The 14,091-nt window shown below is 55.6% G+C and overlaps 1 protein-coding gene across 3 annotated transcripts in view; it reads right to left on the reverse strand.

Moving 5' to 3' along the window:
• The window catches only part of CPT1A (carnitine palmitoyltransferase 1A), a 49,764-nt gene that overhangs the window by 8,371 nt on the left and 27,302 nt on the right, over positions 1–14,091 (reverse strand). For all 3 annotated transcript variants that reach the window (XM_059150018.1, XM_059150020.1, XM_059150008.1), the window contains 7 exons: positions 13,772–13,879; positions 12,944–13,031; positions 10,193–10,388; positions 8,500–8,688; positions 7,812–7,917; positions 4,269–4,385; positions 2,712–2,876 (listed from right to left, as the gene is read on the reverse strand). In XM_059150018.1, the coding sequence (XP_059006001.1) occupies positions 2,712–2,876; positions 4,269–4,385; positions 7,812–7,917; positions 8,500–8,688; positions 10,193–10,388; positions 12,944–13,031; positions 13,772–13,879 (969 nt within the window). The remainder of the gene's footprint in view (positions 1–2,711; positions 2,877–4,268; positions 4,386–7,811; positions 7,918–8,499; positions 8,689–10,192; positions 10,389–12,943; positions 13,032–13,771; positions 13,880–14,091) is intronic.

Genomic DNA, 14,091 nt, shown 5'->3' on the forward strand with positions numbered 1-14,091 from the left:
GACTGAACACTAAGCAAACGGCCTCTGTGAACACTGAAATGACATGTGATATACAGATGTACGAGACAGCATTCTTCTGTTTTTTGTTTTTTGGGGTTTTTTTTTCAATTATTAACAATACAACAGCATTCTTAGCTCAAGGCGGGAAGTGGGCCGTGGGCCACAGTCTGCAGATCACCATGGTAAAGAAATAAAACTTTCACATGATGCCGATGGCCAAGTGTGTTCACAAAACACACCACAGACACATTTAACGGACACACAATCGTCCGTTGTACAAAAATACGATAATCTAACATTTCACACTGATAACCTTTTTGACGGATTCAAACTTTTTTACTGAGGGGCCTGTTTCAGCTCATCTCTGCGAACCGGGCCTTAGAGAGTACGGTTCTCCAGGAAGAGTTTGCCAGGTCAGGGTCACACACGTTTCCCTCTGGAAGAGCCTCACGCTGGAAGAGCCTGCCGCACGCACGCTTCCCTCTCTAAACTGCCCCAGTACAAACACGGACTTGAAAGGCCTTTGCAAATCACAAACATGCAGTCTTACTTACGCTGCATTTATGGGCTTCCTAGCAAGACTAAATTTTCCACGTACATTCCCCGACAACTTGTAGTTTTCTGCTCTCGTGAACCACTACCCTCTGCTGACTCGGTTTGCCTACTGGGCTGTTTATTTGCTTCCCAAAAGGAGCCACTTGGCCCATTTTTCGAAGCCCATTCACTCACCAACCCATGCCCTCCCAGCGGTGTTAAATCCTGCACCTATCCCAGAGAAGTGCCCAGGAAGACACCTTACTCATTCCTAAACTCTTCCGATTTTTACATGTTAAAAGAAACAATGTCCACCTCGTTACTTTTATTTTTCAGAATGTTACTGGTTATTCTCAGATGTCACATCTCCTAAATGAACTTGAAAATCAATCGCTCGAGCTCCCTTCGGAAAATCACCTCCAGACCTCAGACTGTGTCGACACTGGACGTGTGAACTGGGCACACTCGCCTCTGCGGGGTCGAGATTTTCCAGCCAAAACCACAGCCTTGTTCCTTTTGGAGACTGTCTCTGCCTTCCCAAAGTCCCAGCTGTTTTACCAACGTGAGCCTGGACCCCAGACTCCTGTCCCTGGTTCTCATTCCCCTGGCCTGTTGTACTTTCTACTTGGCCAAGCGCTGGACAAGGAAGATACTGGCCTTCGTAGAATTCTGCACCGGGCTCCTTCCTGAGCACACTCCTTCATCTCGAAAGCTTCTCTGCTGCCTCCATTCCCACCAGATGTACTGATCCCTCTCCTGCCCAGTCATCCCATGAGCTGTGCTCACTGTACTTATGGGAAGGCCTTTGAGGATGCTGGACCTGCTGGAGTGGAGGCAGCCTCATCCTCTCCTTAATGGGGCTACTCACCCATTCACCCTTCAAGCCACATGTCGGCTACTGATCTGTGACGCTACTTATCATGTTAGGGTAACAGCTCCGCTTACTTAGAGCCGTTATCGGGAATGCACGCCAAGATTTTAATGTCTTTCTAGCATTTGTCGAGAGGACTGTCCTTTTTCTTCTCTGATCTAAATAATAGTTTAATCTGTCTCCAGGTTTATTAATACCAAACCGTGCCCCTGGCCGCTGGCTCCATAAGCTGCTGCTTTTACATGTTTCCCGCACTGCACTGCTGGATTCTCGTTGCTAATATCTTACTTAGGTTTTCTGCGCGTTTGTTCATGAGCAAAACTGGTCTACAGCTCTTTCTCGCCATCCCTCCAATTAAGACATGAGCTCCAGAACCAGCCTGCCTGGATACAAGCTCAGCCATGGGAGTTCTCCTGCTCCTGGGAGAGGCAGAGATCAGCAAGGCCTTCCCCAGGGGCTCTGAGGATTAACGAGCCCCCCCCTCCCCCGCCGAGGCACTCCGCACCCACTGGGCGGCTCTATCCAGCTCCGGATCACGCCCAGGGTGAAGCTGGTTGCGAGCGGCCTGCCCCTCACTTTCAGGAGCCTCCGGAACCCTACGCTCGTCCAAGCAACGAAGCCACTTCGGAGCAGGGTCCCGCTGCTGGGCAGGTCTCCGACTTCTGACTTTCATCATGGGGACTGACCTCCTCCTGGCTTTTTACCTTGTCTTGGGTCAGCTTCACTAACTTCTGTCGCTGCAGAAAATCGTTTCGAGATCTGCACACGTATTACCGTGGAGCCTGGCGTCCCCTTACGAAACTCTGTGTTTGAGGCAGCGCCTCCCTTTATTGCCCAAACGCAGTACCTCTCTGTGCTCAGCAGTCTTTAAGGTCAAGCTTGCTAATTCCAAGATTCAGCTCCTCTATCTGGCTACTGGGTCTGTAAGTCCCTCGCTCCTTCAGACAAAGCGCCCCTTCCACGACGGCCCTTTCTGCCCGATGGCTCTGCGAGCACACACTTAAGTGAGTATGTCCCTCGGGGAAAGGAAGCTTCGTGACTTGATGGTCTTTGTGAACAACTACCGTAGAGTCAGCTGGAACTCTGACTCTGGCCTACCTTCTCCCGGTTTCTCTGATTTCAATGTTACCTCTTCTGCTGTCCTGCATCTGCGTCTTTTCTTGACCTGCCCCCACACCCACCAAGAGGGGTTCTGCTCACCGCATGCCACCACGCCTGCAAGGCTTCCGGCCTTCCCCACCCCCGGGGCCCGCGGCTCCCGGCAGGTGCGCAGACCGCGTGCTCGCCACGGAGCCCCAGCCCGTACCTTGTAATGAGCCAGCTGCAGCGCGAGCTGGACGAAGGCGTCCGGGCTGGTCTTGCATTTCTTGATCAACCCTTTACCAAAGGTGTGGAACGGGAACGAGTGGAAATCCACGTCGTTTGCCAGAATGCTGGCGCTGTTCAGGGAAGTCTCGATCACCTCTTGACACTAGAGGAAAAAGGAGAAAGAGACGTGAGCCCGGGCTGCTGGCGTACCTCGCAGAGACGAGATGTCTGCGCGGCCAACAGAGCTGTTGCTGGAACAGACACACGTCCCACCCTCTTCCTGGTCCTCCCCGGAAGCCTCATCCTGGAGCCGCAGTCCGGGAGTGACAGGCCCCCCGCTCGCCCAGGAGTGCCGGGGGGACCCGAGCAGGAGGAAGGCCCGTGGGGGACTGCGGCTTCCTGGTCTGCACACGCCCCCACGGGGCATTCCGCACAGTCCAGAGTTTAGTTTTGTGAAATCCACTGTGGCGCCCCAGCTCCCAATTATAAAAAACGAATGGGCCATGTACGACCACGCCATGGAGATGAGCTCCCAGGCCACGGAAGGCCGCGGGAGGAGCCCTAAATGCACGAGACCGAGGCAAAGAAGCCGTCTGCAGAGGCCAAGTTCAACAGGATTCCACAAACGGGACACTGTGGATGAGGCCAACTGTGGCGACCGTGACAAGACCTCTGGGTGCCAGGGTGCCAGGGGGGCGGGGGACAGGGAGGAACGGCAGTGCCCACATCTGGGCCATGAAACCGCTCAGTGTGAGGCTGTGCGCGGACACTGGTCATCGTACATCCGTGCAAAGGCCAAGAATGCACCAGGCCGACACTGACCCCGTGTCAGGGATGGGCGCGTGTGTGCTGGGTCGGGGGAGGTGGGCAGGAGGGATGTCTCTGGACTTCCTGATCCACTGTGCTGGGAAAACTAAAACTGCTCGAGAAAGTTAAACCTACAGAAACATTTTAAATACACGGGGACCGACTTGGTCAGGTACAAGGACCCCGAGCCCCTGCACCTCGGCAGCGGTGACACTGCTCTGAGGAGCTCACGCCGGCCCCCGGGGACGCAGGACGGAAGGCCTGGTGAGACGGCAGCCTCACGCGTGGCATTTTCTACATCGAGAAGTGTTTCTCGGGCCCCAGGAATGCCTGCGTGGATCGGATGGGCAGAACTGCCCCAAACTTCCTTCCCCAAAACGCTTCCTTTTATCGAGTGGCCTCTGTATGAAAATCTTTGAGAAACAGAAATAGTTAAGTTAGTGATCTCAGAGTATTTCTACCCCAAAGGAAGTGACTTTGCTTTTTCCTTGTTCACTGCGCTGTCCAGCCAAATGGGAGCTGGAAATCTCGCCGACAATCTTTGCCAGAATGGGAAACAGAACCACTTCCCGGGGCCGGAGGCAGTAGGAGCTGTGGTGAGCAGCCCTCCGGCCCGTGTGTGGACACAAGTCTGTGTGTGTGGCCTCCAGCTGAGCCGGTGCCCACTCAGCAAGGACGCCGGGGGGCGGGGGGTGGCCCGGGCTGTGGCCGCTTCCGTTCATTCCCATCCCAGGTCGCTGGGACTCACCTCCTCCGGGATGTCCCACTGCAGCCGGGTGGGGTACGGAATGTTCGGGTTGGTGTCGCCCTTGCAGTGCCCGTCCTCTGCGTAGCCCAGCTGAAAGCAGTCCGTGGCCAGGACATACTGTCGCAAACGAAAAGACAGACACGTCGGTCAGGGGAGAGGAGTCCGGTGAACCCTGTTACCTAGAGCATCTTGGAGGCGACCCCCAGGGGAGACAGACCCTCGTCCTTCACGGAGATGTGATGAAGACAGCAGGGGCGCCTCCCAGGGTGTGCCGGCGGATGCACCCGACCCCCTCCGCGCAGCCACCCATCGGGAAAGCTATTTCCATTCCAGAGGGGAGAGAAATGGACGTGAGGAGGCTCCCCGGCTTGTGGGCTGCCAAGCAGCTCAGCCAGGACTCCGCACATGCAGAGCCCGCTTCCAGGTCCCAGGTGCCCGCTGGGTGCCACCCCCCATCCCCCGAATCTTTACAGAAAGCCCGGAAGGCAGGCCCCATTATTCCCAACGGCGTAAAAATGAGGAGGCCGAGCCACCCAGGGAGGAAGCCGTGCGCCCCAGTCCACACTCCCCACGAGCCAGGCTCCGGGCCCAGCTGGGGCCTTCTCTTGCCCCTGGCGAGGACACGCACATTGATGAGTTCAGTTGTATTTACTGAGCAGCTACTATGAGCCAGCAACCCTCTGAGCACCAGTGAGAGGATGGGGAACAAAACAGACCAGAATTTCTGCTTTTCCTCAAGACGTTAAACCTGGCCATCTGACCTCCCCAGTCTCCTCCAGGGTGCACGCACGACAAATGAAAACACGCATTCGCCTAACACGTATGCATGAATGTTTCCCAGGGGCGGTGCTTACAGTCGTTGGAGCATGGAAACAGCCCATGCAATGGCCAGAAAAGATAGCCCAAGAGATAGAAAGTAGATCTGTGGCTGCCTGGCGGGGGCGCGGAGAGAAGCAGGAGTTCCCTTTGTGGGGAAACATCTTAAAGTAGATGCCGGGGGGCGCCTGGTGGCTCAGGGGGTTAAGCCTCTGCCTTCAGCTCAGGTCATGATCCCAGGGTCCTGGGATCGAGCCCCACATCGGGCTCTCTGCTCAGCAGGGAGCCTGCTTCCCCCTTCCTCTCTGCCTGCCTCTCTGCCTACTTGTGATCACTGTCTGTTAAATAAATTAAAAAAGAAAAAAAAAAAAACAGTAGATGCCGGGGTTGGTGGTGTGACCACCGTGTAAATACCCGAAACCCAGCGAATTGTGTACTTTAAGAAGATGAATTTTATGGTCAATTTTGTCTCCATAAACAGTAATAAAAAGATTTTCTAAAAAAAGGAATCCCTGCACTTGGGGAGCTTACATCCTAGTGGGGGAGACAAACACACACACACACACACACATACCCCAAAACCCCCAACCCAGGTCTGGCTGGGGGCACTGCTGGGTGTGAGGGGTTGGGGCTCTAGCAGGGGGGTGGTGTGTGGAGGCGGCCACGTGTGTGCGTGTGGTCAGCGTCCACGCAGATCTGAGCAAGTGAAGGGGCCAGCCTACTTGTGCCTGAGCCGCTCCACATCTGAGACCCCAGAGAGCCCAACTAGCTTTAGAAATATATGGTTGGCAAGCAGGGTCCAGCTCTGACCAGATCTGCTCCTGACCGCCTCGCCATGGGCAGACCGGTTCCCGGGCCTCCGGGATAAGAGAGTATATCGGTTCCCACCCCTGCGGGGAGCTCCTGGGGTCCACATCCGGCCCCTGGAGGCCCAGGCCATTCCGTCTGCTGGCAGGAACCCGAATGACTGCCTTGGGCTGTCCACGCAATCTCTTTACCTTTCTCTCCTCCAAGAGCACTTAAAATAGAAGATGGCCTTGTCAACACGCAGGTTTCTCCACCTGGCTAAGTCACCCTGTGCCGTCCAGACTGCCCGCGGCTCGAGCACGGTCTCCTTCACGGAGACCAGCTGTCACGCGCTCCCTACTCGGGGCGTCCCTGGAACAGGTGTCACAGGTCTGGACAGTCCGCTGTGTCGACAGACCCCTCTGGAGTCCGGCTGCTCTGTCCAGGGGCCGAAGACGGCTGAGTCATCGTGCAGTTTCAGTTGAAAGGATCGCTAAGCTTTTGTTGGCATCAGTAGACGGGCGGCGGCAAAGACCCTTCTGAGACTTGACTGCTTTTATCGTATGTTCGAGTCTTGGGGCCAGACCACTATCTGAGAGACTGTTCAGTAACACTGTTTCTTTCCCACACAGAGAACCTCACTTGGCTGAAGGAAGAGCGGGTTAGGTTTTGCCCAGACCCCAGCCAGGGGTAAGACGGTCAGGAGAAGTTTTGGAGGGGGCATCCGGGGCTCCTAACCCAGGCCCCGGAGAAGGCAGAGGGGCCTTGGGGGAGTGCAGTGAAGCTGAGGCCTGATGGGGCCAGGGGCCAGGGAAAGAGTGCTCGGGGCACAGGAGGGAGCACGTGCATAGGCCTTGCAAGAAACAGCACGACATGGCCTAGGATTTGTGACTCTGGGGAAAATATGGACAGATAAAATATTTTAAAAATAAAGATTGAGATTCAAAGCCTTCAGAGGAATTAAAAAAAGAAAAGAATGCGGTCATGCATTAAGATATCTTCACAAGTTCATGACGATTTCATCATGTCCGGTCCTCGAGTGAGCGCCACGGCCCGTGAAGGACGGTGGGGTCCTCGGCCCGCTGTCCCGTCGTCCAGCTCCACCTGCCAGCGCAGCGGACTGCAGAGCACAGGCTGGGCTTTCAGGGTGACTTCAAAGGGCCTTGTTGCTTAACAAAAAACTACCTTGAGCTTCATCAAACCAGGATCATACAGAAATTTCTGGATCAGGTCCACTGTTGACAATCCTGGAGTTCAGAAATTTCTCCAAACAAGAACCGAGGAGGGTAAGTTAAGAAAGCAAAACCTTCTTCAATGGTTCGTGCCAAACGCAAAGAAGGTTCCAGCGCTTCAGGGAGAAATGAATTTTTTTAAGTTTAAAGCAGTGGCAGGGCCAATCCAACACCATATTTTAACAAGCTGGGCAGAGGGACCAGGTGGCAGGGGTTTGGCAGTTTTTAAATAACTTGGTAATTTTAAGAATTAAATGATGCGGCTGTGTTTTTATCAACCAGGATTTAATGCACTTGCTTCTAGTCGGCCTAATACCTGGCACATGGAAAGAGTCTCGAGAACACAGCAAAGAAGGGATGGTTTTGCTTTAGCTCTGCCCTGGAGTCCCTGCACGAGAGCCAGCCACCATTCCGTCACTTTGGTTCCACCAGAGACGGCATTAAATGTGCTTCTATTTAAGGAAAGTTAGTTGTAGGAAATGAAGACACGAAGGCCTTTGGTTTAGCTAAATCATGTTACACGAAGTGCCAATGTGTGTTACGAAGTCTTCTGTAAGCAGACGGGTACCGCACGATGAAACGTCGTCTGGGGTCGGGACTGGCAACAGTAAGTGCCATGCTCATGTCACAGCTGCACTCGCTCACCTCCCACAGCTGCGTCACAGCTGCACTCACCCCCCACAGGTGCGCGACAGCTCTGCTCACTCACCTCCCACAGGTGCGCGACAATGGGCGCATCGGCCCAGGAGTGCTCGGCGTTCATGCCCATCTTCCCGTTCTTGTAGACAATGAACGTGAAAGACTTATCGAACCACCTACGTGAGAAAGGAAGGTTCCCGGGACTTAACTATTTCAAAAAGACCGAAAGCAACCGTAAATCACGTACTCCTTTTATTCGGGTTGGGCTCCTCTGCCCCCAGCCCCCAAAAGGCTGGCCCACACTCTTAAATCTCGGCAGAGTGCTGGGAGGGGCACACAGAGAACTTAGGTCAGTGGCTTCTCTGTTATCAGAGACAAAGATAAGCCCTTGTGAGCACACCCCCCCCCCCCCGCCCTGGGACTAGCCTCACCCCCACCTGCAAGGCAGGCAGGACAGATCCGCAGATGAGGAAAAGGTGGCCACAGGAGTCCTGAGCTCGGGGAGCAGGCCGACCCCACACCCAGCTCAGCCCCGCCCACCGCCTTCTCCTGCCGGGTTCCAGGCATCCGCAGACACCCCTCGCCAGCACCTCCAGTCAGAGGTCGGCGGGAACAGAGAGGAAAGAAAGTCTTCCCCTGTGTGTGTGTGCGCGTGTGTGCACATGTGTGCCATGCAAAAAGAGAACCAAAGCTGTGCTCTTATGCGAGCCTCATTCCTTCAGGGCAGAGACACCTGAGGCTGGGGGCAGCCACGTTACCTGTCGGAGCACTTGCCATGGAGGAGAGACTTGGCGTAGCTGTCCATGGACGCATCCGGGTCTTCCTTCCTGTACCCCTGCTCGCTTTCGTCGAGCGTCACGAAGAACGCTGCCTTTTCCACGGCATCGAGGGACTGTTTGTTTTTCCCACGTCCAAAATAGGCCTGGCGACACTTGGCCCAGGGTACTCTGAAACAAGGCTTAGAGTCAAACCTACAGGAACGTGAGGACATCTCCTTACGTGCGGTGTTCAAAACGGCGGTTTTCAGTTTTGTAGGAATTTAAGGGAAACCGCACGTGTATGACTCTGTCTGCAGCGGACAGCACCATCGGCTGGCAGGCCTCCAGCCCGGCGCGCACCTCCACTCACTGGACGCTGGATGGGCCACGAGAATGCAGGCTCTGAGCTCAGCGACCGAGCCAGGGCTCCCCACGCCCGCGACCGTCCTGACGACGTTGTGGCAGGTGCTGTGAGCACGTCCCTCCTGCCCGGCTCCCCTCTAGCCCTTGTCCACATATGAGCTCACTGACCAGCACTACATTCCCATCTTTCAGAGGGGGAATCTGAGGCACACCGACGTGATCACAGCTACTTCGTACAAAGAAGAACTTCCAACCCAAGCTGTCCTACTCAAGTCCAGGCTACTACAGCCAGAGGACACCTCGGGAAGAAGCGGCACCCCTGGGAATCCCAGGAATGGGATTCTTTTCATCCCACTTTTCGTGGGATACAAGGAGCTGACACGACACCCACTTCCTGAGAGTCACCGCAGCCACGGCTCCTTCGATGGCTGCTAGGACCGTCACGCAGGCCCTCCTCTGGTCCTTCACCCACCCACCGTTCCAGATCAGGGTCATCTGGCCTGTCTCCTGCCCTCTTCTCTCTCCGAGTGCTCGCCAAGGTAGCCTATGGTACCAACATCCCCAACAAACACCAGGTCCCCACACCCACCCAGCCGGGACCACTGTCTGCCAGGGCCACAGTGACAGCAAGGACGGTCACTAGTGCTGTGTGAAGGGACAAGAAGGTGACGGGGCCAGCACATATGCTCAGCGTCTATGGGAAGAGGAGCCTCAGGGCCGGCCGCCCAAGGAGCCCCTCGGGGCAGGGGATCCCAGGCAAGCCCACTCCTCAGCTGCAATTTGTGCCCACCTGCCCCCTGGGCCCCTGACGCTCATGAGCACACGGGGAGGGAGCTCGTCCCCCAGACACACTGCCCTCCGTGGTTCCTTCCAGCCCTGGTGAGGGCGCAGTGATGGCCTAACACCCCCGGGCTTCTGGGACGGGGCCTCCCCTCCAGCTCACGCTGCCTGTTCCAGCCTGCACTGCTCGAGGAGCCCCTGGACCAGAAGATTCTCATACACCTGCTCGGGGCTCTCAGGTGGGCCTTTTAAACGGGTAGTCAAGCCCCAGTGTAGGCAGGCCCATGGGACCCTCTCTGCCGTTCCCAGCATGGAACATGCGGTCCACACCCCTGCGGCAGAGCCTGTGTCCTGAACTCAACAGGCCTGCAGCCCTGCCGCAGAGCCTCACTCCTGTCTGTCTTGAGCCCTGGCACCCCGGGCACCTGGATGGGCAGCCGGCCAGCAGGGGCAGGACTCGGACTCCACGCTCCAGCCCCACCCCCCAGCACCGCTGCCCCGCCCCCACGCACCCCTCTGGCCAGACCCATGTCACGGAGGAGCCACACACCTTTCTCCAGCCGTGAGGGCCGCCAGCTTGGCCTCCCCCGGCTGAGGCTCAGAGGGGTCGTCCAAAATGCGCTGCATCTGCTGCTCGATCTCCCGGGGCTTCAGCAGCCTGCCGTCGTGGTACAGCCAGACCTTGAAGTAGCGCCCTTTGTGGAACACCACGATGTGCTTGCTGTCCCGGACGTGCTGGATGGTGTCTGCGGCGGGACGCGGAACCCAGAGGCGAGGGTTAGGGAGAGCTGAGCATGGCCCTGGCCCCCCGACCGTCCTGTGGCCCCAACCCCGCCCCCCGCGTCCCTCGACCATCCAATTCCTCAAGAGTCTATAGACGGTTCGGTACAGATCAAAGCTGAGAGATTTGACCCCGTCTCAGCTCCGCTCAGCCACTCACTGCCCGTATGATCTCGGGCCAATGACTTCGGTCTGCTCAAGGCTTTCTACAGAAAACTACGGCAAACACGCCCTTCGAGCCTTCATTCAAAGTCAGATATAAGAAGCTGCACACTAGGATCACTTCCACTCAGACGCTACACCAGGTCCTGGCCAGCGCACAGTCAACTAAGAAAGGAGAATCAGGGATCCTCTGATCAGGGAAAGATACAGGGATGGGAACACAGGCCTCTTGCAGCCGCGATGAACCCCAGAAAACCCAACCGGCTGTTGAAATTACTGAGAGCACAGCTGGGTAGCCACTGGGGGTCCTCATTTGCCTTCCTCTCCCCTAGAGTTCTGGGCCTGGCTGAGTCCCTCCCACTCACATGCTTGGAACCCCAGCCCGCCGCCTTGGATGCGACTGTATTTGGAAACAGGGCCTTTAAAGAGGTAATTCTATTAACACATTGTGATTAAGATGGACCTTAATCCCACATGACTGGGGCACTTGTAGGAAATGATCAGGACCCAGAGAGGCACGGAGGGATGACCCCGTGAGGACACAGGGAGAGGACGGCCGTCCACACCCGAGGTGAGAGGCCCCGGGGGACTCCCTGTCTGCATCTGCGTCTCGGGCTTCAGCCTCCAGGATGTGGGGACAGCGAATGTCTTTCAGCCCCGCAGGCTGCGAGGTTTTGTTACAACGGCCCCCAAAACTAATATATTCAGGAGCCAACAACTCAAAAATACACTTGAAACAAGAAAAACAGAAAAGGAGTTAGGAGTAACTAACGGATGAGGCACAAGACCTGGGCAGAGAAAAGTACAGAAGCACCCCGTGATCCGAGGGGAGGTGTTCAGAGACCCCGCAGATGCCGGAAGCGGGGGAGCACATGGACCCGCAGCCGCACGCCTGTTTTCTCCAGTCTACGGACCTGTGATCACGTCTGACTTACAAACAAGGTGCAGTACAATGTTAACAACAGCAAACCCAGAGCGATTACATCCTGTGCTGACAGAGCTTATGTGGACGTGGTCTCTCTCTCAAAACACCTGTCCTGGCCCTTCTTCTCGTGATGACGGGAGACAAGTCGCACGGGTATGATGCAGGGTTAGGCTGAGGTCATGGGGAATCACCAGGCTCCCATGCCGTGGCTGGTGGTGGGTAACTGAGACCACGGAACACGAAACCTTCAGCTCAGGTCATGATCAGGGTCCTGGGATCGAGCCCCACATTGGGTTCCCTTCTCTCTCTCTCTCTGACAAACAAATAAAGTTAAATTTAAAAAAAAAAATGTCTGCTTGAGATTCTCACCCCTTCTGCTCATCCCCTGCTCTCTCTCTAAGTACTTCTCTCTGAACTACTTTTAAAAACTTAAAAAAAAAAAAGTTTTAAGCATGCTATTATGGTCCCAACTGTCCCCGAGCTGTTTTTTGCCAACTCATTTGCTTTTCACAAAAATCTGGCCACGGATCACTAGACCCCAGACTGAGAGAGACAAAGGTTGACTTTCGAGCCAGAAACACTCAGGCTGGAGTGAGTTTTCAGAAAGCCTCTGGGTCCCAGATCCGAGGAAAGCTGAATTCGCTTCCAGAAGCTCAGCCAGAGGCCGGTTCCGGTGTCTGAGGACCCCCACGCCTACCACCACAGGGCAAGTTCCCACCTGGGGCTCATAGTCCAGAGGTACCCACTGTAATGAAACCCCCAAAAGCCAGATGAGCTCGGGACTCTATACAATCAGCTTTGAAAGTGGCAGTGGGTTAAAACAAATAAAAATATAAAAAGCAGCTGTGAGTTCATTTTAACGCCCACCGTAAGGGCTCAGACGGCGTCTGTTTGGTCTCTTGGCGAGTGACCGGTGTTTGCCACCTGCAAGGCCACCCGGAGGCTCACAGGTGGCTCAGCCTGAGCCCTGGCTGGCCCGGCACAGTCCCAGGCGGTGACATGTCTCTCCCTCTCATTCTCCAGGGCGTCCTGGCTCAGATTACGTGGCCTCCTGGCGAGCGACCGCCGGGGGTGGGAATCAGCTGCCCCAGGCCAGGCCCGGCCTCCTGAGCACAGGCCAGCATGTGTTACACCAGAACCCTGACTGTGGGCCAGAGCGACACTCCCAAGGGAGCCAGATGAAGAAAAGAATATTCCTGGCCAGACCTGGGAGGAACATCCCAGGAGACAGCCTTCGGCCAAAGAGAAACTGATTCTGAAGATAAGTCACATGCCTGGGCCTAAGAAACACCGGGGAAATTCAACAGAAGGAACGTTCCTGAGCCTCAAACTTCACTCTCAGGAGGGGTCAGCGCGAAGCCGAGTGCTGCCTGTCCATGACCCCGTGGGCAGCGAGTATGGAGCGAACGGGCTTCCCCAAGGGTCCCCACTCACCCGTCTCCTCGCCTGGGATCCGCGATGTGTTAAACATTCGCTCCCACTGAGCGGAGCAGAGCGGAACCGTGGATCCCAACAGAAGGATCTACAACAAAAATGCATTTCAAACAAACAAATATTCCTTGAGGGGGGCGGTGAGGGAGGAGCAAAAGAAACACTGATCTGTCTTCCGAGCACACAGTGCCTGACGTGTCTCCTCCGAACTGAACTTGCTGGGCCGCCGACCTTGGCCGCTAAGACCCGCCGGGCGCGGCTGGGGCTTGGGGCGCAGGCGGGGCTCTGAACCCCCGCTCCTGCCCAGAGGTCACACCTGCTAATGGATCATTTGTCACCTGACGCTTACACCACAGACCTCTTCCAAACCCACGCTTCAACCAAAGGGCTATCTAAAGAAAGAAATGTCTTGTTCTCCTTCACTAATTCACCAGCTCAATTGTTTTCTTCCAAAGGTAAACGAGAGCTTCTTCCGGCTGAGATCACGGGGTGACATACAGCAGGAATTTAGAACACACCAGGAGCATTAAATCTCACGGTCATTACGGAGAGTGAAAGAAGCGAGACCAGAGAGAGCGAGAGAGAGCGAGCAAGCGCGCAAACTGCACGGTTTCATTTGCATAAAGCTTTGAACAGTACAAGTGACCCAGAGACAGAAGGCACACACGAACTTTTGGGGGTGACGGATGTGTTCACGCCCTGGACCGTGGAGACAATGTCGGGGGTATGTTATATAGATATGACAGGTCCTATCGAAGGAGGCCTCGGGCACGTGCACGAGGTCAACAAAGCCGTCAAAAAAGAAGTTTCTAGAGCAGGGAGCTGGCGTACCGGCTTGATCTCCTCCCGGTCCAGGCGTCGTCTGTAGAGCAGGATGGCGTGGATGGCGTTGCCCGCTCTCGCGGCCTGGATCTGGGTCGGCAGGATGTACAGCAAGTCCTGAGAAGGTAAACCCGTGTCGGCACAGAGGACGTCCGTGGGCAAAGCCACGGTCACTTACATACACCGGAGGGCGTTTCCGCACTGCTAAAATGTTTCCGTCGGTGTGAGATCACCCCCACCCTGACAGAAAAGAAATTGGAACTGCACTTCCTACACTTGGACAGTTTTGTCCTTTACAAGCAAATAAAAGTGACAAACAGGAAGAAACA

Source organism: Mustela lutreola, chromosome 1 (assembly GCF_030435805.1).
Source record: "Mustela lutreola isolate mMusLut2 chromosome 1, mMusLut2.pri, whole genome shotgun sequence".
Taxonomy (NCBI): domain Eukaryota; kingdom Metazoa; phylum Chordata; class Mammalia; order Carnivora; family Mustelidae; genus Mustela; species Mustela lutreola.